This window comes from Leptonotus elevatus, chromosome 6 (genome assembly GCF_054856555.1).
Source record: "Leptonotus elevatus isolate MCC_2025b chromosome 6, RoL_Lele_1.0, whole genome shotgun sequence".
Lineage (NCBI taxonomy): Eukaryota > Metazoa > Chordata > Actinopteri > Syngnathiformes > Syngnathidae > Leptonotus > Leptonotus elevatus.
Genome location: NC_141244.1, coordinates 27,091,283 through 27,119,269, shown reverse-complemented (window position 1 = coordinate 27,119,269; position 27,987 = coordinate 27,091,283). Strand labels below are relative to the sequence as shown.

At 42.0% G+C, this 27,987-nt stretch overlaps 1 protein-coding gene across 1 annotated transcript; it reads left to right on the top strand.

The window, feature by feature from the left end:
• On the top strand, positions 1-27,949 carry il21r.1 (interleukin 21 receptor, tandem duplicate 1). Its single transcript, XM_086079667.1, is given in 13 exon segments — positions 1-186; positions 542-670; positions 19,046-19,079; positions 20,586-20,794; positions 20,999-21,085; positions 21,727-21,835; positions 22,221-22,396; positions 22,970-23,106; positions 23,936-24,128; positions 24,749-24,827; positions 26,080-26,173; positions 27,162-27,688; positions 27,690-27,949. Coding segments are annotated over 9 exon segments (1,398 nt in total). The 5' UTR covers positions 1-186; positions 542-670; positions 19,046-19,079; positions 20,586-20,794; positions 20,999-21,030; the 3' UTR covers positions 27,718-27,949.
• The last annotated feature ends 38 nt before the right edge of the window (positions 27,950-27,987 follow it).

Below are 27,987 nucleotides of genomic sequence, written 5' to 3'. Positions count from 1 at the left end.
GAGAGAGCGAAAAAAAAGCAAAGCCGCTCTGATTTAAACGAAAAAAGAAAGAAAAAAAAACCCTGAAGTTTATGATTGGAAAGCTTTCTTTTGTAAACTGGGAAGCGTTGGAGTCGAAATCCTGTGATGCTTTTACCAAAGACAGTGAAATGTAACATCTCGAATGTTGTGGAGAATCGAATCCTGGTGAGTGTTTTTTTAATTGAATTGTGCAAAGTTAGCTTTCCTATTTCAACCAATGTATTGCTCAATGTTTAAGCTGTAAAAGCAGTCAGGACATGATGATTGTGACTACTGGAATTGTTATTGTTTGCTATTGAAATGCTACTGTTAGCAGCCGAGGTCAAAGAGGAACGACACGTGCGCCTAGCAGGTGCTAATATTAGCACGCGAGCTAAGCTAACAGGCTCGTGGTTGGAATTTTGTCGTCGACTCCATGTGAGTTAGATATACAAATTACTTTTTGTCTGCTGTCTTGTATTTTTTATTTTTTGTGTCAATGTTTTCCACATTGAGTAATGGCGCTGCATGTTTTGTGCAGGCTGTTTTTTATGGAGTGGTAGAATTGTCGAAAGGATTGAAGTGTGCCATCTATGGACCGGATGCCACGTGGTGGATGTCCCACTAGGGACGTTCAGATTTCCATGGTCGTCTACTTCCCAGGAAGGTGGTAGGACAAATCAAAAGGATTCCTATTTTTGTTCGCCCATTGGACATATTTGTTTCCTTGAGATCTCTTCTTTTTTTTTTTGTGGGTCAGGCCTAATACCAAACTGATAAACGAACTTACTCGATACACGAACTGATACTAAACTGATACCAAACTGATAAACGAATTTACTCGATACACGAACCAATACTAAACAGATACCAAACCCATATCCGTTTAGATACTGGAAGAACTGAACATTTGCAATACAAACAGGGACTTTAAGAGTATTTTCAAATAGATTAGACAGAGAAAAAAACATTAAACAAAAAGAGGAAAGAACATGCCTACCCAGATTGTATTTAATTGTAAACTGGTATTGAACTTGACCATTTTTGTTGTTGTTTATAATTTGGTTTGAGAAAATCCTGTTAAAGGACTTTATGCACACTTTTTGAAGTTTTTTTTTTTTTTGGGCCTTAATACATGTTATACATTTCCAACTGTTTGCTTGTCAGTTTATCGTATTTACGTTGGAGGTTTCCCTTTACACTAAGCAGAGTTGCTGTCGCCAATCTCCTCGTAATCTTAAAATAAATAAACCCTAAATTGAATAGATTTGAATAGTTGATGCATCTGCGAACCATTGACTGATCTGCTTTTCTATTCCTTTTCTGATTACTGATACATCGGAGTAGTAAACATTAGGTGGCTACAATGGCAACTTTAAAATAGCAATTTTTTCACTGGGCCCAATCAATGTGTGTGCAAAGTTTGATCCCCTGTAAATTGCCATTTTAAACCAACATGTCGATTTCCTGTGTTTTTTTCCCCCCCCTCCCGGCGTAGTTTCTTGAAATTTTCTTTTATGAATCTACTCATGTTAGAAAAATCTAGCACATTCTTGTTGCTAAGGGAAACTGCATATGGGGTCTGAATTAAAATAATTATAATAATAACTTGATTGCTATCCTTTGAAGGGCATGAAGAAATGGACAAATTGATGGAGTGAAACAGAAATTTAGGCTTCCCTTGTCTTTTCGTAGCCTGGCAAGCCAGACTCAATTACTTGAAAGAACGAAAGGCTGCCATTGGCCGCTGTTCGAGCGGTTCAGAACAGACCATACAATCAAATTCGTTTGTTTGCTGCGACGTATCCTTCGTGAGCAATAGTCAAGTTTACATCCAATTGTTTCACATTTTTTAAGTGAATTTACTGAAAATGCGCAAAAGACTTATGACCATTTGCATCCGTTTTTCTGTTGCCAATAGACAGGGGACTTCCGCCGCTGTAGGTGGCGCTATACACCATAGAGATGCATTTAAAATTTAAAAGACGAAGAAGACCAGGAAGCGACTGCGCCCTGCGATGTACGAGTTTTCTTTTGTAATTCTTGATAAACCTTAATGTTTTCTTTGCTGTTTTCCATCTGAATTGCATTAATATTAGCTTCTTTAATTTATTCGTCCCCCCCAAACATACCTTACTTTATCGTCTGTTATTGCTTTGTGACTACAAACGTACGTGTGACGTAATATTCGGTCAAAACGTGCAACGTGTATCCTGTCTTGCCAGCGATTCCATCGCCAAAATTCGCGTTCCCCTTTTTTCGATGCGCGTCAAAATCCGCCACCTCGAAGTAAAAACTTTATTGCGAATTTCTAGCATTTCCATTCAGTTTTATTTTCGTATTTCTTGAAAATTCAAGTAAAAATGGATGGATGGAAACCCAACTACAGACTTGAATGGACAAACAAAGCCACCGGCGGCCATCTTACGTTGCCATTCTCTCACTTGAATCCATGAATTTCTCCATGATGTTGTCATGTTACTTTCTGTCTCGACGTCAGAAATGCCACCGATAGGACTCGGAGCAGAAAGTGCTACATGCACATTTAATCTGTAAGAATGTGCGTGCGCTCAAGTTGTTCGCCAAGTACGGCAACTCCCACTCGGTCAAAATATGTAAAAAGTTCCCAAAATATGTAAGTTCCGCTCTTCGCTGATTGGTTCTCTCTACTGTTTGTTTGGTTAGGTTTGCCACGTCTCACAAATGCACTTGATGGCAACAGTCGTGACGTATTCACTATTTCCAAGTGAGTCTTTTCAAGCATGAGACTGGTTTTGTGGATCTGCTCAGGCCTACCGAGTTTCAAGTTGCTACATCGAACCAGCTTCAAGGGCTGAATTTTTTTTCAATGACAAGACTTCATTCCTATATTTTCAAGCACCCTGAAAATGGCTAAAATGACCCCCCCCCCCAAAAATGGCCATTTTAAGATAGCGGACTTCCTGTGTCTTTTCAGGCTCGTCCTTGAGGCTTTTTGACCAAATGTCATGGTTCTAAATCGAACTGGCTTCAGGGGTGGATTTTCCAAATACTGTACAACAACTTAATTCTTCGAAAGACTCCTGGAAACGGCCACATCGACTGTAAAATGGTGGCTTCAAGCGGAAAGAGTTGACTTCATGTGTCATCTTAAGACCTTTTTGGGGTCGACTCATAATAGATATGCAGAGCAAATTGAGATGAAAGTGGCTTCAGGGGCTGAAGAAAATCAATGATATCTTTCAATATGCCCCTGAGAAGGACCAAATCAACCCTAAAATGACTTCTGTGGACAAAACCAACGCTGTGCAAAGCAACCATCCACAAATAATGCGCTTTTTGCCGCTTGCTGCACGACCTGCGTCCCGTCCCCCCCACGAGTCGACATGCCGTCCCTAATGGACTGGCCTTTACTCTAAAGTGGTCCAAGTCAGGCTACATACGGCGCCGCCCTTTGGTCGGCCTTCTCTCGCTTCCACAATCGTGTCAAAAAGTCACTGCATACACACACACACACACACACACCACAATCACACGCCTCTGCCGCAGCAACAGTAGTTGCGTTAGCGTTTTATCAACTCTCCCTCCCCCCCCCAGCGAGCGAAGAGGGAAGGCAGAGTGCAGGGATGGGTCACGGACAGGTCAGCGCCGAGTGCAATGGGTCGGGTTCTGTCTGGTGTTGAGCTGACAGATAGATGGATTAAACCGGGGTGGGGGGGGGGGGGGGTTGACGAGGGAGGTTACAAATTGCAGCAGTTTGACTCGCATGTTTCTGCTGTTACTCGATGCCACTGCAGGGAAATCCTTCGGCACAACGTGCATCTGTCATTCTTTCCATTTTTTTAAGTGGTGATTATTTGAAGGAAAAAAAACAATAGGTGACACAAAAAACTGACAAATGTTTGATTGTTATATTTTTAGCTCAGATCAGAAATTCTAAATGGAAAAATGGGCCACAGGACTGAATTAGATTTTAATATTCAATTGAGCAACATGACAACATTGCTATATTTTCTCTATGTCGTCATCTAAGCTAATTTTCATTAGTACCACTATGGAGTTTGCTGTGATATCTTTAGCATTAAGCTAGCAGACTTGCGTTACAGGAAATGATAAAAGGTTTAATTGAGAATGTTGTCATTAACATATACAATGTTTGATTTGTTTTATGCAGCAGTTTTACAGTTTAAACTCAAACTCGGAGTTAAAAATAAACAGGAGAATAAATGAGAGTGACAACGAGCACTAATCAATCATTAAAATGGCTTAAATGTTAAAAGTGCACGAGAGTGGTCAAATTATTTCCAAAAGTTTTATAGTCTCTGTCAATATTGCAAATTTTCCCATATTGCCAGTCTGCAATGTGATAAACGGGGATTCACTGTACTGAGCAAAAGTCTTGGGACACGCTTAGAAAAAGGCGGATTCTTTGAAATCGACTTCCAAAAATCAGACACGTATGAAGTCTGATATTAAGATTGACACTTAAATACGTGTGTGTGTGTGTGTGTGTGTGTGTGTGTGTGTGTGTGTGTGTGTGTGTGCGTGCGTGCGTGCGTGCGTGCGTGCGTGCGTGCGTTTGTCACTCTGTAGGTTTTCTACAGTGTTTCAGGGCTCGCAGGGAGATGGTGAAGTTTAGGGTTCATCTTGAGTTCAGAGGGAGGTTCAACGGGCGGTCAGCGGGCCACGGCCGGAGCGGATTCATTCTCTTGCTCGCAACACACACACACACACACACGTTTGTTTTACTATCTTTGTGGGGCCATCTCATTGCCATAATGCATTTCCTAGCCCCAACCATCAAAAATGATTGCCTCCCCCCATTCCTTACCCTAACCTCAACCATAACCCAAATTCAAACCTAAACTCTAAAACCAAGTCTTGACCCTCAAAAAGAGCTCTAAACTTGTGGGGCCCAGCAAAATGGCCCCACATGGACAGGTGGGCCCCACAACTCTGTGAAATGCCAGAACGTTGGCCCCACTATGTAACAAAACACTCACTGCACCCTCATGCCTCCCACCCCTTTTTAGAACTCAGCTGATTTTTTGTCTCCGGTTTGACCCGGGTTGCGGCGGAATCTGGTGACTGTATTAAAACCCAGCATTTATTTTTAGCCTTTTCTGAGCCCAAGTGTTTTTCTTTTTTTCGTAGGTGTTTTGTTCTGTTGTCAAGACAATGGCATAGAAACGCAGTGGTTGGAGCGCTGTATGTTTGCTTAAATCTTTCATCTTGCTCTTCCATTTTTAATGTCAAGAGTAGACAGAAGCAGAAAATGTGCAGATTAATGATGTGGAAATCAAGTCATTGATAGATTTATTTGGGGGTCAGTTCAAGTCATTTCTGGTTCCATTATATCATAAGATCAAGGCTTGATAAACCGTTAGTTTGAGCAAATGAGCCCCCAGCAACAGTTTTACTGATCAACATGAAGTTGTGTGGACAAGAGGCACAAAAAAGTCTCAAAGTAAGTCAGTGGTTTTGACTTGAAGGAAACAATCCAGCTGAATTCCAGGACTCGTACTTCCACAGTAACTTACGAGGAAATTCAAACTGATGATAATATTGTATTGAGGATTCTCACAAGTTAACATGAAATCGGGTGGACTTGACACAACTGAATCCAAAACTGAACAGGAAGTCTGCCATTTTGTTTTGAAGCAGCAGTTTGCAGTCCCCTTGCGCATGCCCCAACTTTCAACTACAAGTTGCAACTTGCCCCGTCCAGAATTCTGACACCGTCGTTCGGCGTAACCTGTCCCGTTTGTGCGCAACCACCAAAGAGGCGCCGCGTGAGCCAACCAAGTCTGTGGTGCAGGGCAAAAAAGTGGGGAGCAGGGAAGAGTAGTCAATCACCGCAAAATGGATCGTGTGAAATTAACTGTACGATAAAGCCCTCAACTCTCCATCGTTCGTTCTTTTTAGCACTGCAGTCTACTAGATGAGATGCAGAGAAGGTCCCCAACTAAGCACCTACATTACAATTCAGGTGTTCCATAGAGAGAATATACAGAATGTATGACTGTCAGTATGGTAGTATGCTCAGTTTGTAAGTGTCTGTCAAAATGTCTTTAAAAAAATAAATACAAATACAATAAAAATCCCCCCCCAAGGATTTGCATTCCTATGGAGTTAAGCAATGCCTATGGAAAATCAGTGATTAAGATGCAAGTAAATATTTACTTTTGATTTTGTGTGTGTGTCTTGGGAGCGAGCTGACAGGACGCAGCTGCTTGATACGCCAGCGGTCCAAAATGAGGAGAGAATAAACTCTCCGCTTGTGTTTTTTGGCAAGAATCGGCGCTTTATTTGAAGCCGGCTGCTAACATGAAGGATGTCATTGTTTCCCCTCAAATTACTTTTTGAAATTCTTCTTCTTTATTTTATTACATATTGACAACAAAAGCTCTTAGGCTAATCTTCTTACAAGAACCTAGAGGAGAAGGATGACGTGGAAATAAATGGGAAAAAAACATTTGATTTAAGACTTTAAATTGCCCGTGTGTGAAAAGGGAGTGGAGAAAATGTTTCTATGGATGGATGGGAAAAAAATCGTTTGTACACAAAATCAAGAAATTGTCAAAAATATGTAACATTTTTGTAATTTCATGTTTTCTATGTGGCGTGTATGTTTTATACTTTTTGAGAATGCCGATGCCATGCGCCATCCACATTAGGCGGCATACGCAAAAAATCAATCAATCACAATTTAGCTTTTTGTATTCTTCCTAATGGCTGCTGCCTGCTCAATTTTGGTCTAAGATCCTTGAGACTTTTTATGTGTGCTGTCAAGCTACACAGATCCGCTCATTTTCATGTTGAATCTCGCTATTTATCTCATTTTCAAAGAATCCTCGAAACGATCACCAAACTCTGATCAACATGGTCTGCCCACATTAGACAGCTTAGGCCAAAAACAAACCAATTTCTCACGTCAGTCCTTGAGACTTATTTCATAGTCCTGCCAGTTTTTGTTGCTGGCTTCAGATCTGATCATGTAGAAGAAGAAAATCCAGGCGGTAAGCAACGAATGACATCAGTTCAATTTAACACAACGTTTTCATGCCGGTATTGATAATGAGTCAGGTATTTAATAAAAACAAATTCATGCGGGTTCAAGCACCTGGCAGTCTGGCGACCATCTTATCAGGACAACGTATTGCTGAGTCGCACTTTGCATGAGAAATCGAAGTGGCGGCGGCGCCCGCTGCCGCGTTCTTTATGACCGAGGTGAATTAACTGAGAGGCGTATCAGCTTTTTTCTTTGGCCCCCTTCCGCCCCCCCCCCCGCGTCTCTCGCCGCCTTTGCCATTAAATGGTGGGTCACACTTAAGTAACCTTATCTTGTAATTGGGTTCAAGGTTAAGTGACCCCGCCGTGCGGAGGTCCGGGGGTTGAGGTCACCATGTCAGTGAGAAAGAGTGAAGGCAGTGGGGGGAGTTTTAATCACTGATGGATGGAAATCAAGGCTGGGGATGGTGGCCGTGTGCCCCACAACCACTTCCAACCTCACTGCAATTTACCAGCAATAGACGAGAGAACGGACGTGGGATTACAAGAAATAAAAACAGCAGTTAGCTAGTTAGTTAGTCAGTTGGTGATTAGAAGGAATAGAAGAAATGAAAATGGAAATGATCTCATTAGTTAGCAAGTTAGCTAGATGGTGATTAGCAGGATGAAGCAAAATGGAAGTAGCAGTTAACTAGTTGGTTAGCAAATTAGCTAGTAGGCAAGTAGCGGGATTACAGAAAATGAAAATGGCAGTTGCATCATTGACCAATTAAGAAGTTGTAATTAGCAGGATGACGTTAAATGAAAATTACAGTTAGTCAGTAGTTCGGTGGATTTTTTTTTGTCATGAAATAACATTTTTCTATTGAGTAAAAAAAAAGGGGGGAGGGGCTCTCCGAAATATACAATTTGTGGGAGTTAATCGTAGGATTCTGTCAGAATTTTAGTGAATCAAAAAATAGTTCACTCACTAGAGAACGCACATTTTATAACTTTGATATTGGCCGTTTTTTTAAAATGCACTTTGTGCTGACAGGCAATTATCTGATTGTTCCATGCGAACACATCTTTATACTTGCCTGTGGCGAGGGGGGATACGGCAGTTGCCTGGCAACCCTCCCTCAAGCCAAGGTCTCGCAAGCTTTTAACCTCCGATCGATCCCCACGTCAAGTGGGCTAATATTCACCAAGCAGATGGGAGAATTAAGCTCAAGTGCGCCTACAAGTGACATGAAGGTGCCGCCGCCGCCGCCGCGCGCGCGCGCGCGATGGATTAAAAAGAAAAAGTGGAATTGTGAGGTAAAGGCAGACGGAGAATAGATGTGACAAACTCTGTAGTGGCCTCTTCATCACGCCTTCATCTCCACATGTGTGCATTACTTCTCATCCTCTGGGCTGACCTCTCAGCAGGGTTAAGTGCTCATGCCGCTTCATACGTTGAGGGAAAGAACGACAAGTTTGCCATCATCAGTCAGTTAGCGAGTAAGCAGGAAGCAGGATCACAGAAAAAGGAAAACGATTACGATTTGACAAAATCAAACAAAACTGTTGGTGGTTAGGATTGGACAAAATCAAAATGAATTAATTGATGATTAGCAGGTTAGCTAGCTACTTGGTTTAATCAGTAGGATTAAGATGAACAAAGTAGCTAAACAACTTGTTTAGTCTAACTAAGGGCAACTGTCATTTTCATTGTGTGTAATCCTGCATTCATCTTATCACCTACTCGCTAACTAACTACCGTAAATAACTAAACTGACTGATTTACTGCCAGTTAGTAGCTGGCTTGCTCTGGTCAAACAATCCGTGGACGCAAAAATGCTGATGTCGTTGAGGGCCAGCGAATGAAAAGTTTCAGATTAGTTGACGTGGCAACACATTGAGGCTGAAAACTGATTGGAGAGAGAGAAAAAACTGTAGCATCCACATCCACGCACTGGAAGCAGGACAGCCAAGACAAACACAGACTGATGGGATTTGGGAAAATAATTCCATGGCACAAATATTACAATTTAGGTAGTAAATGTAGACGAGTGCTTGTGTTGAAGAAAATAAGTTTGTTGCTCCCGTCCGACAGCAGGTTGACGTTTCATCATTCAAACATGGAGAAAAAAGTGGCAATCCTTTCATTTTAATAACAAGCGTCCCTCCCTCCGTCCTCATCCGCGCCCGTCTTGGGGGGGAGATGAATGAGTTGACAGCGTTGTTGGTGGGTTGAGGTTCAAGCAGTGCAAGCCAGCGAGACGGCCATTGCCAAGGGCAAGGAAATAGCCCAGATTAAAGAGCTTGTAAATAATGGCTCATAAACATCTGCCCGTTAGCCGGCACAATCCGTCTTGCACCCCCCCCCCCCAACCCCCCCATCTGTTCGCCTCCTTCTTTTTCTCCGCGCTCTTGATTTCCTTGAATGCATCAGCCCCGGCAAACTCGCTCCAACCCAAACAAACACTCAGATTGACCCCCTCCGGGTCATGTACAGTTCATGTATGACCGACCAAACCCCCCCACAACACCCACACGCCCCACTCAACCTCCTCCACAGCCCCCATGACTCAACCCAGAGACAACAATGGAGGAGCCTTGCTTTGATTCATCTCCGTTGGGCTTCCTTCCATGAAGCAAAAGCAAAATTATTGTCCGTCAGTTAGTCAGCAGGACCGCTTAAAAACAAAATGGTTAGTTACTTCATCGTCAGTCAGCAAAATGAAAATGGCGGTTTTCAAATTTACTGAGGTTTGCTTGTTGGTTGGCGATTTGCAGGATTACACAAAATGAAAATGATGGCTAGTTAGTTAGTTAGTTGGATGTACATTAGCGGGATTTAGAATGAGAGGATAATTATTAACTAGTCAGTTAGCTAGTTGGTGAGTGAGGAAGTTATTTAGCTACCGGCACTTAGTTTGTAACGCCTGAAATGGCTGGCAAGCAGTTGAGGGTGTTGCCCCACCTACTTCGTAAAAAAACAGCTGGGATAGGCTCCGGCATCCCCGCGACCCTTGTGAGGAATAAGCGGTCCTGAAAATGGATGGATATTTAGTTTGTAAAGAAATCAATGGGGTAGTGTTAGTTGCTTTGAAATTCCTTCTTTAAGTTGATGTCCATTTCTTTTTGGGTGCGATTATCATGATTTGAATGCGATTCGAGCTGCTGGACAAATATAGTCAATCTCACTCCGCACACTTGTCATGATTAGGCATCTTTAATGTGAGCTTCCCGGCTCCCATCTGCTCTCACTGATCTGGAGGGTCCCGGTCAAGGGTCGGCTTCGTGACGGGGACCCCTGGTACCGGCGCACCGCCGGTGCCAAACTGCAGGTGGCAAATTAGCGCAAACAAAGGCTAATTGGTTTGCCCGACTGAGGCCAAAAAAGCCTCATGTCAGCCTTTTATGTGGCGTCCAAGCTTTGAACGGCCGTTGCGTAAGCGTTTGTCCAAATGTCACTAGTAAGCTTTTACTTAGTTCTTTGGTGACTGAGCGTGTTACGAGCAACAGTCGGCTTACAGACGCTCGCATTTATTAGGCTCCTCCGTCCGCAATCCTGGTGGGAAAAGTGCTGCTATTAACCGTAGTTGCTTAGTTAGTTACAAGTCAAAAAAAATAAATAATTTTAATCGTTAGTTACATCATTCCCAAAATGAAATTGACAAATACGTGGTCATTTAACTAGTCAGTAAATAAGCAAAATGTGACCAAATAAACAGTTAGTTAGTTAGTTTTCTTGCATGCAAATGGCTGTTAGCTACTTAGCTAGATACTTTGTTAGCTATTTGTGTTTAGCTACTTACTACGCAAACTATTTCAATGGAATTTTGAAATGCTTGTTTATACATTTTAAGAGTTTATTTTGACACTTGTACAACAGTGAAGACCGTTGCGTTAGTTGCCTGTACAGTCAATCACAGCTTGGTTATGGCCATCGTTTGACTCTGGAGTGAATGATTTCCAATAGGGGAAAATGTTAGCATGCTGAAATTCGGGTGTTTCCAAAACGTTAAGACAAACGGGTTACTATTGATTTCCATCCACATATAAGATGCCACGCTGCATCAAATGCTGGCCGTGTGCTTAGCTTAGCAAGTTATTGTTATTTGCAAGGCAGGCAGCATTAAAAAATGAAAGCAAAGCAAGCGTGGACGTTCATCAGATCAAGTATTGATCCCGTTCAACGGAATCACGGCTGTATCGCGGTTCACTGTTTGCGCCCCGCGATATTGTGATCCTTTTTGATGGGTGTTCACAGTTTGTGCGGTGTTTGCATGTGTTGCCGTCCCATAGCTGTGTGTTAAAGAAGCAGTTGTTTAAAAGTTTAGAATTACCGTAACATCTCTTAACATTAGCCTGTCTATTGGATTCCACAGCATTAAGCTAGCAGACTTTCCTTGGACAAAATTGAATGGTTTGATGAAACATTTTAGTGTTTAAATAATAACGTTTATTCCTTTTATAAGTAAGCTTTAACCGGGATTGACAAATTCTTATTTGGACCACTCTGTGAGTGAGAATCTTTTTGGCTCCTCAAAGTGATGTTATATGATAGACTCATTTCTTAAGAGCAAAAGAGTCCGGACAGATGCCAAGGAGCACTTTAAAGTTGAACAACTTAAATGTGTTTTAGCAAGTCTGAGTTTCAACTTCAAGCATGTAGAGGGGGTAGCATAATATATATTTTTATTTTATTTCAAGATCTCTCTATATTTTGCATTTTCACCCATTGCATTAAAAAAAACGGGTTCGCTGCCCATTAGGAAAACACGACCCAATGAGTTTAAAATAAAAACGTGTAAGCGTTCATCTTTTTTACTGTCCCATGAAAAAGTGTTTTTGTAACCCAAGCCCTGCTTTAAAATAGTCTGAGCCTCCCATCATGCTACAAAAACCTTTTTAAAAAGGAGATAAATGAGCCACACTGGTGCAATTTATGGAGAGAAACATGAACTGTGAGCTGCACACACACGCACACACACCCCCACACACACGCACACACACACACACACACACTCACCATCTCAGTATCATAAAAGCACAAAGTCCGAAGCCGATAACTCGGAGCGCTATTTGTTAATTCCATAATTCTACCAAAGAGTTGTTTGGTCTGTTTGCAGGATTAGACTGAAAGAAAAATTTTCTGAACGGATGTAGCATGTGGTGGCGGGCTGTTTTTACTCTTGCTTTGCCCTCCTTGGAGGATTACTCACATGATTTCAATCACGTTTCACTGCCAAACGGGGCTCGTTATTACTCCAAAACAATAAAGTCTGTCGCCTGGTTGGTAAGGTTCTCGCATTAACGCCATAAACCAACTTTACGACAAAAGTCGTTTATGGACTTACAGTTTAAGATGAAACTGAGGTTGCGTTTGCATTGCAACAACCCACTTTTTCGATTTGGTCATTTTGAAACCGTTTGCATAGGAAGGACATTGAAAACCTCGCAATGTGCCAAGTCAGTGGAGGGCAATGTCACTTTGTAACGCAACAATTACAATTTCGCCATAACGGAAGCTATGGAGTTAAGTTTACATCATTTTGCCTTAACTCATTTTAATGGAGAAAATTCATTTGATATAGGAGCTTGCTCATGGATGGATTCAACTTGTAAGTCAAAGTAGTATTACCGTTTACATAGGTTGTACTTCTTAAATGTTGTCGTCATCCTCCCTCCACTCCTTTTTTCTTTTTCCCTTTTTTGCGCTTTCAATTTATGAGCTGCCATTTTGACCTAGCGGACAACCCCGCACCTTGAGCGCATTCCGATGGCGCTAGAGAAATTTATTTGGCGCATAAATCAGCGCTTACGAAAGGCTGATGGAAGCGCAAGGTCGCGGCGGACGGACTGAAACGAAACGGAAGGTTTTTCTCTCTCTCGGCCAAGCCGACTTCATGTCGCGCGCTAACGACGACATGCGCCTCATCTGATGCTTCATGGGTGGCCGACTGAGAGCGAATCAGCTGCTGGGTGGGGGGGGGGGGGGGGGGGGAGCTGCTGGCTAATTTGACTCGTCCGATCGGTCGGCCAATAGGGCGGCTTATCTGTGACCTTCGAACCTGGGAGTTTTCCAGTTGGCCGATCAGCAAAGAGAACTTTCACTTGACCCCCCCCCCCCTTTAGACCTGCATGCTAACGTTAGGCGTGTGCGTGCGTGGGTGTGTGCGTGTGCGTGCGTGGGTGTGTGCGCGCGCGCGCGTACGCACAGCGGGTAGCTGAGCGGTCCCATATCAATATGAGAATGGACCTTCGCCAAGATGGAACAAGCATAACCTTTCAAAAATAAGTGCCTCCTGCTTATAAGAATGGCATCAACATGTATGCACGATACTGGCAAAGGAAAAAAATATCATAATTATATATTAAAGAAAAATAAATGTTGCCAAGAAATCATTTTTATTTACCGCAATAGTGACAGCATTGACAAAAATATTTATTCGTAAAAGGACATCTTTTTAAAGTAAAAATACGTTTTAGAAAAAGTGTATTTTCAAAGTCTTATTTACTTGAGAAAAAAGGCATAGTCTCATGGCTACATACATTTATTTATTTATTTTACATTTAAAAATGTATTTTTTAGAGAGAAAATTAAGCGTGTTTTATTGTTTAATTAAAAAAAAGAATCAAACCCTATTATCTGAGAAGTTATTTTATTTTTTTAATATATATATTAAAGAATGTTTTGTATTTACTTATTTTAGTTTATATATTCTAACTTTGATTGCTGCATTATTTGGGATGGATGGAAATTAAGAAAATGTTATTTGAATCAGTCATCAATCAATTGGGGGGGGGAAAACGTTTAAATTGATTATCAAAATAATTGTTAGTTGCAGCCTTAAGTCAAGACATGACTGCAATTTCCAATTGACCTTAACTCAACAAATCCTAATTCAAATAAGCCTAACCCTGCAACCTTTGCAAAAAAAAAAGTGAACGTTGCGGCGTGTATTTTGCATTTGTGGCAGTTTGCGATGCAAAAAGTTTGGACTTCCCTGAGGAAGTGACGCAGTCCGAAGACTCCCGTCCAATCCAGGTTATCCGTGACGTTCTTTTTGAGACATTAAAGAGGTTCCCCGCTGCGGCGGTGACACGGCGCAGGGCTTTACAAGGAAGCGCCGTGAGAGCAGCGTGGGCGGCGCAGCTCAATTAGCTTGTGTTGTGGCTTTGGCTGCTTGAGAGCCAGCGAGCGAGCACGGGTCCAAATCCTCTCCCGCGGGCCCAGCTGGGAGGATTAAGACTGGTTCCTGTCCCGTGGCTGACCTCTCCAAAGCCCCAACAGATGTCCTGATTCCGCCAACCCCCCCCCCCCCCCCCCCACTTCATCCCGCCAACACTTACAAGCCTCCACTCCTCTCGAACCCTCTCTTGACCCTCCACTCAAAACAGAGCACTCAGGTGACATTCCTTATCACAGGAACCCTTGAATGGGGACTATCTCAGCCGCTTTGTAGCGCATCACCAAATACGCCCCACAACCCTCCCGTCAGTCCTCCTTGCTCAACGTTTGCACACCCACAGATTTGTAAGTGTTGTTTTCTATACAGGCGGGTCAGATTTTAGATTTGCATGGCTTCAGTGTACTACCACATTGTGCCAAAACATGCAAGACAGCACTGAACTCGACTAGAATACATGCAGTGTAATAACTCATTCACTGGCAGCCATTTTGACTAAAGCAACCCCCTTCTCTCCCGGCTGTTTTACTGGATTTTGACTGTAGTTCCAAGATCCACAGAATATTGTTTTCTATTGCTATTAAAACATGGAACCCACCAAAAGAAATATTAGAGTCTCTTCTTTCATCAGCAAAAAAAAGTATATTTGTATCTGTTTCCGTTTTGCAGCAATGAGCGTTAGAATATAGCTAAGTTTTAACATTATTAACAAAACTGTTTCAAACAGCTGAGGAAAAGAGCTTTTTTGCAACATGGCCCTGGCAGATTTCTTATACTCTGCTGCCACCTGCTTGCCGTTTTTTTTATAACAGCTTCCCTTGCTTTAAGTGACCTCTTCGTGTCAGAAGCTGCATCAAAGCCTTCTGGATGCTCTAGCATATATATATATATTATTTTTATTTATTTTTTACGTATAAATAAATTTTTTGGAGTGCAGGACAAAGGTATTAAAAATAATTATTTATACGTTTTTGAATTTGCATAAGTTAACAGCAAGAAGAGGCAGAGTAGATCCCCAACTAATCTACAGTAACAGTTGTTGTTCCCACAAAGTAGACGAAAGATAATGCTGAGTATTTTATGTATGCAAAGCGCTTTTCAGGACACTCAAAGACACTTCACAATGAAGACATTATTCATGCGCTCACACGTTCACACTCTGGTGGCGGTGAACTATGAGCGTCGCCACAGTGTGGCTGCCGGTGTGGACCTACTGCCCCTCCGACCACCTTGCACATGTGCAGAATTATCAACACCTGATCCAACACATGTCTGCGCACATTTACGAAGCGCGGTGCACCGGTCACGAAAATAGAGCCCGAAACAAAGTCATTCTTAAGAAGTTTTCATTGTTCTTTAAAGCCTCGGGAAGGTCTAAAATGTTTACATTGAGTTTTTCTCCATTTTCAGCAATCGTGTCGAGTCTGTATCGTGTCTCTTGAGTCACAGCGTATCGATAAATGCTATCACCGCCACTTTGTTGCGCATCTTTGCTTCGGGGGCACCCTGCGCACGCCAGCGCTTGGTCGCTGGTCCTTTCTTAAAATAGGACAAAACTGCCCTCCAAGGAAGTCCCGGCAGGTCAGCGGTGGTGTCGTCGCGCCAAATAATGATGGCCACCCAATCGGCAGCGTTTGAGTGGACAATGAACGGATTTAAGCCATTTAAAGGGCACAGCCCCCGGGAAAAAAAAAAATTCTCCAAGCTTCAAAAGCGCCGCCAACAGAGTAATCCAAAATGTAAGATTAGGCGAGCAGGAGTCAAGATTGTCCGTGGCATGTGTACGCTCACTGGTCACATTATTAGGTACCCACACACAAGCTCTTAGCACCCATTACCAGCAAGTTGCCAGTACAATAGTTGTGCATGTGATTTATTTTTTCTTCTTCTTTTGACACTTTTCCGGAATAAGGACAGCCTGAACTAAGGGTCAAGAAGAAGAAAATACACAGGAAGTCATGTGACATCACCTGTACACCTCATCACGTTTTCCAAGTTATGCAAGTCTGATTTCATTGGTTCTACGTTTTGCGCATTTGAATGCTTTGCATTTGAGGGTTTATGAAAATGTAGATAATCCACTTATCTGTCAATTGTTTTGTATATGAATCTGATCATTTCCATCCTTTAGTACAAAAACAGGACACCGTTTCAAATGGACAGTGCAGAAAATGCACAAACGGACAAATGGATTCTGACTCCCTGGTTTGTGCCGTAACATCCGTCAGAAAAGTGGCAAAGATTTTCAACATGGCTTTCCAAACCCTACGCGGATGGTTGTAAATGTCTTATTTAGAAAAAAAAAAACACAAGACAAACGGTCTGCGTTCATTGGGGCTGAAATTTGGAACATTTAAAGTTGAACGAAATCTCTATACAACATTATCAAAATAGCTGTCTATTAATTTGATAATTGATCGGTGGCTTGTGCGACCCCAAGGTACATGTTTTTTGTTTGCCATGCTAGAATAAAGTGTAATTACATATCTACTACAGTAGGTGGAAGTGGTGCTCTCATTGTCAGAGTCTGAGTAGGGACTATTAGCTCTCAGTTGCAGTTAAGAGACTGAAGTTATTATTTGTTGTATCTCTACCATTACTGTATTAACGATATGTTTTCTTCTTCCAAGGCGGAGCATAAAAGAAATGATTGAGAAGCACTTGTTGTACAATTAACAAAGTTTTGTTGGAGTTGAATTGCCTCTATCACTCATGCTTGGAGAATAACAAGTGTTTGAAAAAGCTTTTTTGCTCAGAAAAGGAAGCGGCTCAACAAGTTGCTCCCTCTTCAGTTTCCAACATGCCCGTCTAGTCACTCTTTGCTCACCACCAGCTCGCTACAAGCCCACTGGCCCCGCCGCATGGCGACATCGCCCGTCAGAGGCCGCACGGCTGTCAAGAGTTTTCGGGATGCGCTGAGCTGTGAAATCGCACAAATTGCCGTCGCTTCTGCGTCTGGCCCGGCAACAGACGGGCGGCCAAGTGCTCGGATGGACGGACAGGCAGAGAAATGTTACGCTTCAACACTTCCCAACCTGTATTTACCGCCTCCCTACTAGCACCCTGGACCTTGCACCCCTTATTTGCACACCCACACATCCACAAGCACGCGCACAGCTGCAACACACACACACACACACACACACACACACACACACACACACACACACACACACACACACGTACTATACACACACCATCATCCTCAGGTAGCAAAAGTACTCACTCTGTACTTAAGTAATAGTACAGGTACTTGTATCTGGAAAAAAAATGCTGGTAAGTACTGATTACAGTAGTTCGGTAAAGATAATGTTATGAAACGCATTCATGTACAAAAACTCTGGGCCTCCTCTCACACACAAAAACACTCAAAATAATCAGTACTGCATGTTTCAGTCGTGGGTGTGTAAGCATTTCAGTTGTATGTGAGTGAAACTAAATATTTCAGTACTACATGTAAGAGCATGACAAAAGTACTTACAGTACTGCAAGTAAACTTTTACATATACAGCACTTTTTATCTCGTGTGGATACCATCTTTTCAGTAGTGTGTGAGAGTTTCAGTTGTGTGCGTGTATGTGTGATCAAAAAAATTTAAACATTTAAACAGTAGTGGGCCTGAGAGCATTTCGGAAGTAGATGTTTTTTCTGAAAGAGCACTTTTGACCACACACGCGTTTCATTAAAAAGGTTTCAGTTATGTGCATTTGTGAAAACATTTTCAGCCGTATGTGTGAGAGCATTTCATGAGCAAGTAAACGTTTGCTTATATATTGCTTTTGGACACAAACTGTATTTGTTTATGAAAGTTTCATTAGTGGGTATAACAGAAACCTGAAAATCTACTTAAGTACAGTACATAAGTGTTTGTACGTGGTTACTCGCCATCAACACACATACACACATACACACACCTTCAACACCACCTTAGAGTGTGTAAACGGTACCGGGCTCACCCGCCTCACAGCACAGACACCTCTAGCACTTTGCTTGGTCGTGTGCGGGTCACTTCACACAACCCCCCCATCCCCCAACGCTCGCCAATGCTCATACCCGTGGAGGCACCTCCTGAGAAATGACAAAAAGGTCACAGACAAAACATGTTTATGCACACATGCGTACGCGCGCACGCACACACACACACACACACACACACACACACACACACAATAGCAATTCTTCCTGTCATGTTCTGTGCACCACAAGGTGTAGATTCCTGGCATCACCTCAAATAATCAACCACTGAATTTAGCTTCCTGTATAAAAAATAATAATCATAATGATAGTAGTGGTTCAATTTCCCTTTGAGGGATTATAATTACTACAATAAATGAAATTAAATAAATGGAAACTGAAAATATAAAAAATGCAAATGTAATCATCTGTACAAATGCACAATATGTAAACATGCATTGACCATGGTTAACGTGTAAACATTTGCTTTTTTATAATTACGAATTAATAATGATTGGCCATGGTTATTGGGTATACTGTATCGTCATCATTCTCATCTTCAGAATAATAATCATAAATATTAATATTTGAATAATGTTTGTACAACAATTTTTGCACATGTGCAATACGGATGTCTGATAATACATTAGACAAGGGATACAAAATGAAAATTAATATAGAAATACGAATTTGAATAAATATAAACAATGTAAAAAAAATGTTGGGTCTTGACGTGTAAAAATAATTACAATTTAAACAACGTGACTTATTTTCTTCTTCCTCAAATACCGAAGGGTTTTGTTTTCACCTTTTTGTTACTTTAGTCCGTTTTTTTTTTGTTTTTTTTTACAACACTTACGGTCACTTTACGGGACGTCGTCATGCAACATAATATTTTTGTCCTAGTTTGTAAAATGTATTTTCTTTCCCCATAAAAGGACTCATTGCCTGTCAGACTGTCACAACTAGCAGGTATGTTTATTTGCTTTCGTGTGCTTGTTAATTGCGTACAATGTCATGTAATGTATTTCATTTAATGTAAAATACATAGATAAACTACGTTGGTCCCTGACGCACCCAGGCAATAGTCGGCAAAATGGCGGTCGCGGCTTTTGTACGTTTTTCCTGTCTCAGTGTAAGTCTGAGAAGAAACGAAGTCAGAGTACCAAATGACTTAATGGTCAAATTCTGGCCAAAACTAAATGGAGACTTACCAGCCTCAGATAAGCGTGGAGGAGCCAACGACGCTGAGGCAGTGACACCTAGTGGCGCAAGAGTGTAACTACAACAATACTGGACTGGGCTGTTCCTCCAATTGAGATGGCTACATATCAAACAATCAAGTAAAAAACAGTTTTCCTTATTTAGCACTTTTCAGAGTGATAACTTACACAGTGACTTATATAGAATGCAAACAACATTTTGCAGATAATAAAAAACAAAAATCTAAATACATCAATTAAGATTTTTTTATTTTTTAATAGTCTTACTGTATATAAACAAACGTGTTTTTATTGCTTTTTAGAAATGTACCCTACAGAGGCAGCTCTTTGCTCAAGAGGAACTGTGATCCTCAATTTGGGGGAAATGGAATACAAGGCCTGTATCACTTGACATTTTTAATTTGGTGTGTTTACACATATTGAAGTAAACCAGCAGTACGTAATAAACGCATTAATCAACTAGCTGCACGGCCACAACTGACACCCTCAACACACAAACTCAATGTTACAAAGCCGACTCGTTCCTTGACTCCCACGTCACTCACTCGGCCAAGCCCTGCCTTGTAAAGCCACACTCATTCGCTGTCTGTAAGTCACAGATGCCGAAGTGCAGAACGTCAGGATGGTGACCTCAAGTAAACAAAAAATAATACCTGCAAATCAAATGCAACATTTTCTTTGATATTATGCATAAGGTTTTTAAAAATGTACAGTGGACCCGTTTGTGTGTACTCGCTGTTACCCGCAGATTCACTTTTTGAAGAAAAAAAAATCATGGGAAATCATTTTTCTTTTTTACAATGCATTTATAATGGTTGTCAAATGTGTGCGGATATTTGCTATTCGTTTCACACGACCCCCCCAGATTTTGAGCAGATTGCCGACCTTCATAACTGAGGACACCCTCACGTATGTTTCATTTGTGGGCCAGTATTTTTGAACTAAGTTAAATGGATGGATGGATGTCTTTGAACTGTGTTGAAGCTATAAGGTTGAAGTCAATAGTGAAATGAGGGGTTTTACGCACATAAACACACTGAAACCCCCTCATTAAGTGCTTGTTGCAGGCACGCATGACATAAGGGTCTTTTTTCAATTATTATTGTTTGGATCATCTCAGTACCGAAACTGCAGTGGTTTTGTATTGAGTCATAGGGTAAAATTTACATGTCGTGTGAAAAGCGTTGTCACAAGTCTGTCTGTGTGCTGCAAGGTTCTTTTGTGAAATATTGGTGGCACCTGTTGACTTCTGCAGGCGTTCAAAAGGAGGAACAACTAAAGCAAGTAAAAGAAAAGGATGCGCTCGCTAACTCTTGTCTGCAGCGGTGAGGTGAGGAAGCCGCGTTGCAACAGGCGATGTGACCACATTTGACATCACAGCGGCCGACGCCACCGTGGTGACCATTTTGGGCGTTCTCGCACATCATCAGCTTTTTCATGTCTGCAGCGTCCAAAATTAAAAAGGTAAGCTTTTCCTTTTGTGTTGAGGTTGAACAAATGGCTTTCAAGACTTTTAAGGACTGCTTTTGAAAACTGAAAGTAATGTACTCGTAAATGGATTTCTTCCTCTTCTTAATAGATATTCGTCATTTTAAATAGTGTTTTTTTTTAACAGTGTTTTTTTGCGTGGCACGCTAACCTTTTTTTTTTTGCTATATTTACTTCCAGTGGTTGTGTTTCCTGCTTTTCCGAGCACCGTCATGGCTGCCGTCCTATCGCTGATGCTGTGGAACCTCGCAATGCTTATCCAAGGCGGTACGTCATTTATCATTTACTGTATGTGTCTCTTTTTTTTTCTCACCGTGTCTCGCCAAGTCAAGCCATCAATTTCCCACCGTCAGAAATGCATAATGCTGAACATTGCTTCATCGTTGTGAATTAAAAACGGACTGAATCTGGTGTTTTTGTTCCGACTAACCTAATAAAGTCCAGTAACTATTAGGTGAGACAAGCTAGTTGGTTCTGAAACAACGTTTTCAAATTAAAAATACACAACATTTTGACTTCTACTACAATTGAAAAAAAAAATGTGTTGTTGGTAGAGGTGGTCGAGGCAAAGTCAACCTGCCAATTATTATTAGTGAAAAGTTCTGAGCGCATTTTCTCCGGTCCTTAAATGTTTAATGCTGGCAATATTATACAAACGGCAACTGCTAGATTGTAAATTCTAAGTTGAATTATTTAACGGATGCCAGGAAGATCGAGACACGGCCGTGACAAAAAATAACTGAGAAGCACTGTATATTAAAAAATATTCAAAAAAAAGACATTTTAATACGGTGATATTTTTGCTGGTGGTTTTCTACCGTCAGAATGTAAAAGTTGATGTCCCACAAACTATACTTTGCCCAGCCCTGGTTTATGTCCTGAAACGTAACGTTCCTATCTGGCTGCAGTCAGCTCCTCCACCTGCGGCGTCACCTGCTCCACCGACTACAACGTCCTCATCAACTGCTCGTGCGCTTCCGCGCCGACGCGGCCGCTGCGCCTTAACGTCAACTGCAGGTAATCCTCGCCTGACGCCATCTTGAACGTCGTCCGTGTCGGAATTCAGCCTCTTTGTGTTGTCACGTCAACTTAATCTGTGCACGGCCTTCACATGCGCAGGTAACTTCAACTAGGTTAGCTATGGGAATGTTTCTTGAACTAGTCGCATTTGAAATTAGTCGTCACGGCGATGACAGCAGCGTTTTATCATCCTCTGATTGGTTGGCGATAGCAAAACTTTTTGAACAGTAAAACGTCTGTGCTATCTGCAAACACGAGTACATTGAAATAATTGACATCTCTGGTGAGGATGCTGTGTTCAATGACATGTTTGTCATGTTATCAGATAAGTATTGATTATGCCTGTCACTGTCCGTGAGTGACTCCTCGTGTGCTTTTGTAGCGATGGCGACGACCACGTGGCCGACAGCTGCCAGGTGACGCCTCCTCAGTCCTGGTGCGCCATGTACCCGCCAGAGCTCTCCCTCATCGCCGCCATCGGGACCGAATGCGCGGCGGCGGTCGGCCCGCCGGGCGGCCCTGATAACGAGATGTCCAGCTGGGCGCTGTACGACGCGGGTAAGACCTCCGCCAAGGCAGCAACTGGCATGCTTACAGTTGCATCCGGAGCCTTTTGTTTTTTTCACCCGACATAAACGGAACGAACGAGGATATTAAAATGTGCATCTGAAGATGTAGAAGTCACATTTTCTTTAATCAATTTGTGTCATCTGGATCTGATCTGGATTGAATGGGTTTTGATCAAATAACTTCTGACGCCCCAAGGATATACCATTTTTTGAAATTAACTTTGGATAATAACTTAACTATGTAAAAAAATTAATTAACTAATTGGAAGACATTTTTCCTTCTAATGATGCCACATTATAAATGATAAGAAATATGGATAACTTCTTATTAAATAAGTTTTGTTTTTCAAATCAAAATGAAATGAATTCGGGCCTGTATAATGTGGATATTATCCAGTGCAAACGTGAAGTCGTGCACAATTAGTCCAATGGAAAAACATAACAAAGTCAATGAATTCAAAAGTAACCTTTTATTGCCACCCGCTTCAAATTGAGACTATAAACAAATCTGAATTTTTCATGGCAGCTTCTGAGCCTTCCACTTGATTTGTATAAATTCCAGTGAAACCTCCGCCGCCTTTCAACGTGCGAGTGAGGAGTGACGACGGATTCTACAACATCACCTGGGACCTGGCCAACCACAACAACGATTGCCTGACGTACACGCTGCGCATCCGCACCAGCCCGGGTCTCTTGCCGGTAAAACCAAATTCAATACTAGCTTTTCTATGAGCTGTGCTCAGAATCGCACACTAAAACGGCCCCCCCTCCCTTCCCCCCAAATCACCCATCAATACTTGAGAGTAATATAAATGAATAAAGATTTAACGCATAATGCTTTTCAATCCAGGTACTTAAGATTAAGGTCTTTCAAAAATATTTTTTAAATGATGTTTTTCAGAATCTTATAGTAAGCTATAGTATTTTTCATGTCTTTACTTAAATCTCTTGAACTCTGTTTTTAAAGTTTCTATTTTAATGACAATAATTATGTGAGTTATGTTGTACACGAAGCGTGCTATAAATCAGTGATTTTTTATTTATTTATTTTTTTACAAACCCTAGGTGTACTGCGTAGATACTGGTAAATGTCAAAACAGTGCAAAAAACGTTCCTTTCTTGTCAAGCCCGTTGTATAAAAAAAAAAAAACTAAATTGTTGTTATGAGTGTTATTTATGGGATTTTACACTATACAGTCCATTAAATAAAAAAGGCTTATCGAGTGGGAATGCTGATTCTGAATGCATCATCCACAAATCGACCGTGACCAGTACGCAGTCGTCAACCCAAGTTACATAAATGACTGTATTCTGTGGTTTTAATGATTCGACTTCAACACAAACAAACCACCTCCACGTGAGGCTCCTCGAAAGCATTTGTTGACATCAGGGCTTGTTGCCAAGTCCACCTTTATCCACTTCTAGTCAAGTTCGAGTCCACGGGGTCCAGATGAGATCACGTGTAAACCTTAATTAAGACAGAGAAATTTCTCTTCTTCGATTTTTGAGATGTGTTTTGCTCGGTCAGGATCCAGCGCGTTCTTTCTCAGTGGACGAGCAGTTCCTCCTGGTGGGCCACGAGGAGCTGCCGCCCCGTGCCAAGTGTAGCGCGGCTGTCCGGGCCAAGTTGTGCCCCGCCAATCCGTCTCAGGGCCCGTGGAGCGAGTGGAGTTCGGCCGTCAAGTGGACAAACACGGCCACAAAATCTGCAGACGTCGCAGGTAAGCGAGAAGGCAGGAAGATCGTTGTGTACGTCGGCAAATGGGATCCAAATGGAACACAGAGGAGTCACTCAATTCCAACAATAAGTCATGTCTGACTGTGTTCCTGCTGTGTCTCTCTCTCTCTCTCTCTCTCTCTCTCTCTCTCTCTCTCTCTCTCTCTCTGTCCTTTTCTGCTACGATTTGCAGCCGAGACAAGGAAGTGGCTGTTTTGGGGCAGAATTCGATTTTGAAAATGAGCAGGCACTGACGAGTGTCTGACTGTGTTCCTGCCGCCTTTCCTTGTCCCATTTCTGATCTTTTTGGTAGCGGAGAGAACAAAGTTATTTGGCAGAATTGGTCCAATGCAGCCTGCCCTTTTCTCTGCTTTAATTGATGCGTTGTATTTATTTATTTTTTGTCTTTTACCATCTCATGTGTGTACGTATAAGAACATTTTTATTTAATTTGAAATTTTGGACATATCATCAAAAAAATACACTGAATTATATCTATATTTTTTTTAAGTCAAAGAAGTCACAGTAGCATGATGGCTTGTCCCAGCGTTCAGTAAGCACACAAAATGAAAACTGTTAGTTTGGAACATAAAACATGACTGAGGAATTTCTTGTGTGCGCCAGTGAAAGCATTTTGGCTCTACATCCTCCTGGCCGTCCTCATCCCCGTCGCCGGGCTGCTGCTGGCTTGCTCTCAAAAACTGTGAGTACTAACGCAAACCGAGCGATTTCCTCCATTGACTTGATTTCATAGACAGTTGAAAAGACAACAGCAAAGTGAAAGCCAATTCGGACACGGCATGAATCATCAACGCCGCCGCCGCCGCCGCCGCTGACTCACTTCCTGTACACGGCGGAAGATGATGATATTTCTTATCACTGCTTTGCCTTTACCCTTTCCTGGCAAGGCCTCCCGCAGCGCGAGAAAGCACACGCACATGCGCACACACACAGCGCTTAGACGGCGAGCACGCTGCGCTTGACAGGAAGTCACGAGTCGCAACTCTGCAAATGTGACACAAGTTCAAATTAATTTATGGAGAACTTGACCCCAAAAAAACACACAGCTCAAACAAATATCAATAACATACTTTTATCTTTTTGGATCATTGGTTCATCCATTTTATTGTAGACGAATAATGATGTAGCGGGACACTTGGCTGACTTGACGGCGAGCATCAATGGTTGGCTTCTAGATTAGCTGGGATTGGTCGGGCATCTGTTAAAAATGTCTGGAATTTATTGTAAATAATTTGATGAAAAATTTTGCGAATAAAAATAGTTTTACATGCAGTTGACCCCCTCATACTCGCGGTTCAATACCAACGGATTTGCATATTCTTAGCCTTTTTTTTTCCCATCCATCCATTATCGGAATCATTCGTCCTCACAAGGTTCAACAATGTTCCTTTTTTTTTCTTTTGTTTGTTTGTTTTACAGTTATTGTTGATGAGTTATAACTTTTTATTAATTTAGTCTGCATATTGTTAATGATTGTTACATTTATTATATAATTGGTTAATGAATGTATTGTAAATCATTAAAGACGAATGCTAATTTCAACAATTTGACCTATTTCAAGTTAAGTCCAGTTTATTTGTATTGCTCTTAAATCAGTGCTTCTGAGTCCGTTTTTGTTCTGCCCACCCCCAAGAAGAAAAAATATGTCATGCCCCGTCCAACTCTCCGAAATAATACCATTCGTCTATAATGAAAGTGCCACTGCCACCTACTGTAATGGATGTGCAATTACACTTTATTCTAGTAAGACAAAACGACATGAATTTGAAATGACACCCTTCAAATTGATAATGAATTATTTTTTAAATAAACAATTTGACCTATGCAAATGAGCGTGCCCAACTTGTGTTGTCGTTCGCCCATACACGAGTGTGTACATGAGGTCCACCTGCAAACTACACATTGCACATTGACGTGTTTTGGATTCTTGTCAGGTTCTTGCTGAAAAGATTCCAGCTGAGCACGTACGTGTCCTCGCCGCATGATTTCTTCAAGCCGCTCTACCTTGACTACGGAGGCCACTTCAAGGTGAGAGGGTGTGTAGCGGCCACTGGCGGCCAGCAGGCGGCGTTACGCAAGGGGGGACTTCCTGCACCTGCTCGCTGCCTGGGAGTTTCCGTCAAAGTCACACCGAGGGGCCCGCCTAGCTGGTGTGAATATTTTGCATGCGGGGGCTGCGAGGGGCCTGCAGGTTTTTTTTTTTGTTTTTTTTGTGATGATGAGCTGTGGGTTGATGTTTGTGTTCCATCTTGAAAGAAAAATGACCAAGACAAATGTTGTCGCTCCAAAATGAGACCACATCAGGTACACCTGGACAATCGAATATGAAAGCTGTATCAAAGACAAAATGCTTCAACTAATGCTGGGAAAGTAAGTTGAATAACGTGGATAAGTCGACTACAAAAAAAAGGTTGACGCAGAATCTCTCCCTCAAAGTACCTTCCATCTTCCATTTTTTTTCCACGCAGACATTTCCAATCTACGTACATACAACTCCATTGTGCTTGATTACAAATCCTCATGAACATTTTACAGTCTATTAGCTCACCTGTTTGTTTGTTTGTTAGTTTTTTTAGGTCATGTGACTTTTGCAATGCACTTTGACCTCAATTTCAGTTGACAGCAGAGGGCACTGGTGGATAAAATGTCAGCCCCTGAGAGGGATGAAAACGGATCAATTAATCTGCTTAATTATTATTCCACAAACGCAATACAAATCAGATACCATTTTTAGACTAGTGGATGCACATAGAATTGCATAGAAAATACTAAGTAGTAAGTGATCATCAGTACAGTACTGCCCTCCGCTGGACAAAATGAGCAACTGTGGTTCATTTTATTCAAAAATTGCGATTGCTTTTATTTCCCAAGTGCCGGGTTGGATACCCTGATGGGCCGGTTCTGTTTGATAGTCTTGTCTTATGAGTATGATGACTTTCAGTTTTGATGTGGTATTATTAGAGGATTAATACTTCCATGAAACGTCTCTTTTGCATCCTGCAAATGTTGGTCTCAGGAGTGGGTGAAGCCCGTGTTCAGCGAGCACGACTTGTTTGGGAACACCTCGCTCGAGGAGATGGCCAACATCACCAAAAAGCAGCTCCATTTCCACAAAGCCGGATCCGAAGGGGCTGACGAGGCGCCACCCGCGGGCCGCCTCCTCCTCATCCCCACCCCGCTGACACAATTGCGACACGTGTCCATTCACACGGTGATCGTGTGCGAAGAGGACGGGCAGGAAGTGCCGGGTCCAAACTACAGGGAGCTGCTGGACTCTGATGCGGAGGAGGCGGAAGTGGGCGGGCAAGACGAAGAGCGGCTATTCAACGATTGGCTGCAAGAGGCGGAGAGAGCCTCGCTGGCCTCCAACCAGCAATCGGACGACGGCTACCCCCGCGTGGACTTGGATACGGTCGACAGCGGTTTCGCGGAGTGCGCCAGCCCGTCCCACTCCGGCTCGCGAGAGCCCGCTGGAGATTTCCTAGCCGAGCCGCTAACCTCGCGCTCCAACTACGTCAAGCAGAGGATGATGGATAGTGATGCCGGAAGACTCCAGAAATGTTCGACAGTGAACAGTCCACTTGTTTGAACTGTTATCTTTTCATGGATTTTAGCTGTACTGCAGATTATAAAATATATTTTTCATCGTTTACTAGAAAATAACTTTAGCTTTCTGGTGATTTTTTTTTGGGTGGATTGGTTTTTTTTGTACATATTTTTTTCTCTGTTTAATCCAAACATGATGATATGATTTTTTTAAAGGTATTTTTTTGTATTGTCCATTAAATGAAAGGGCCAATGACACCTTTTTTATTTCGTTAAATTGTTTAATTTTGTTGCTT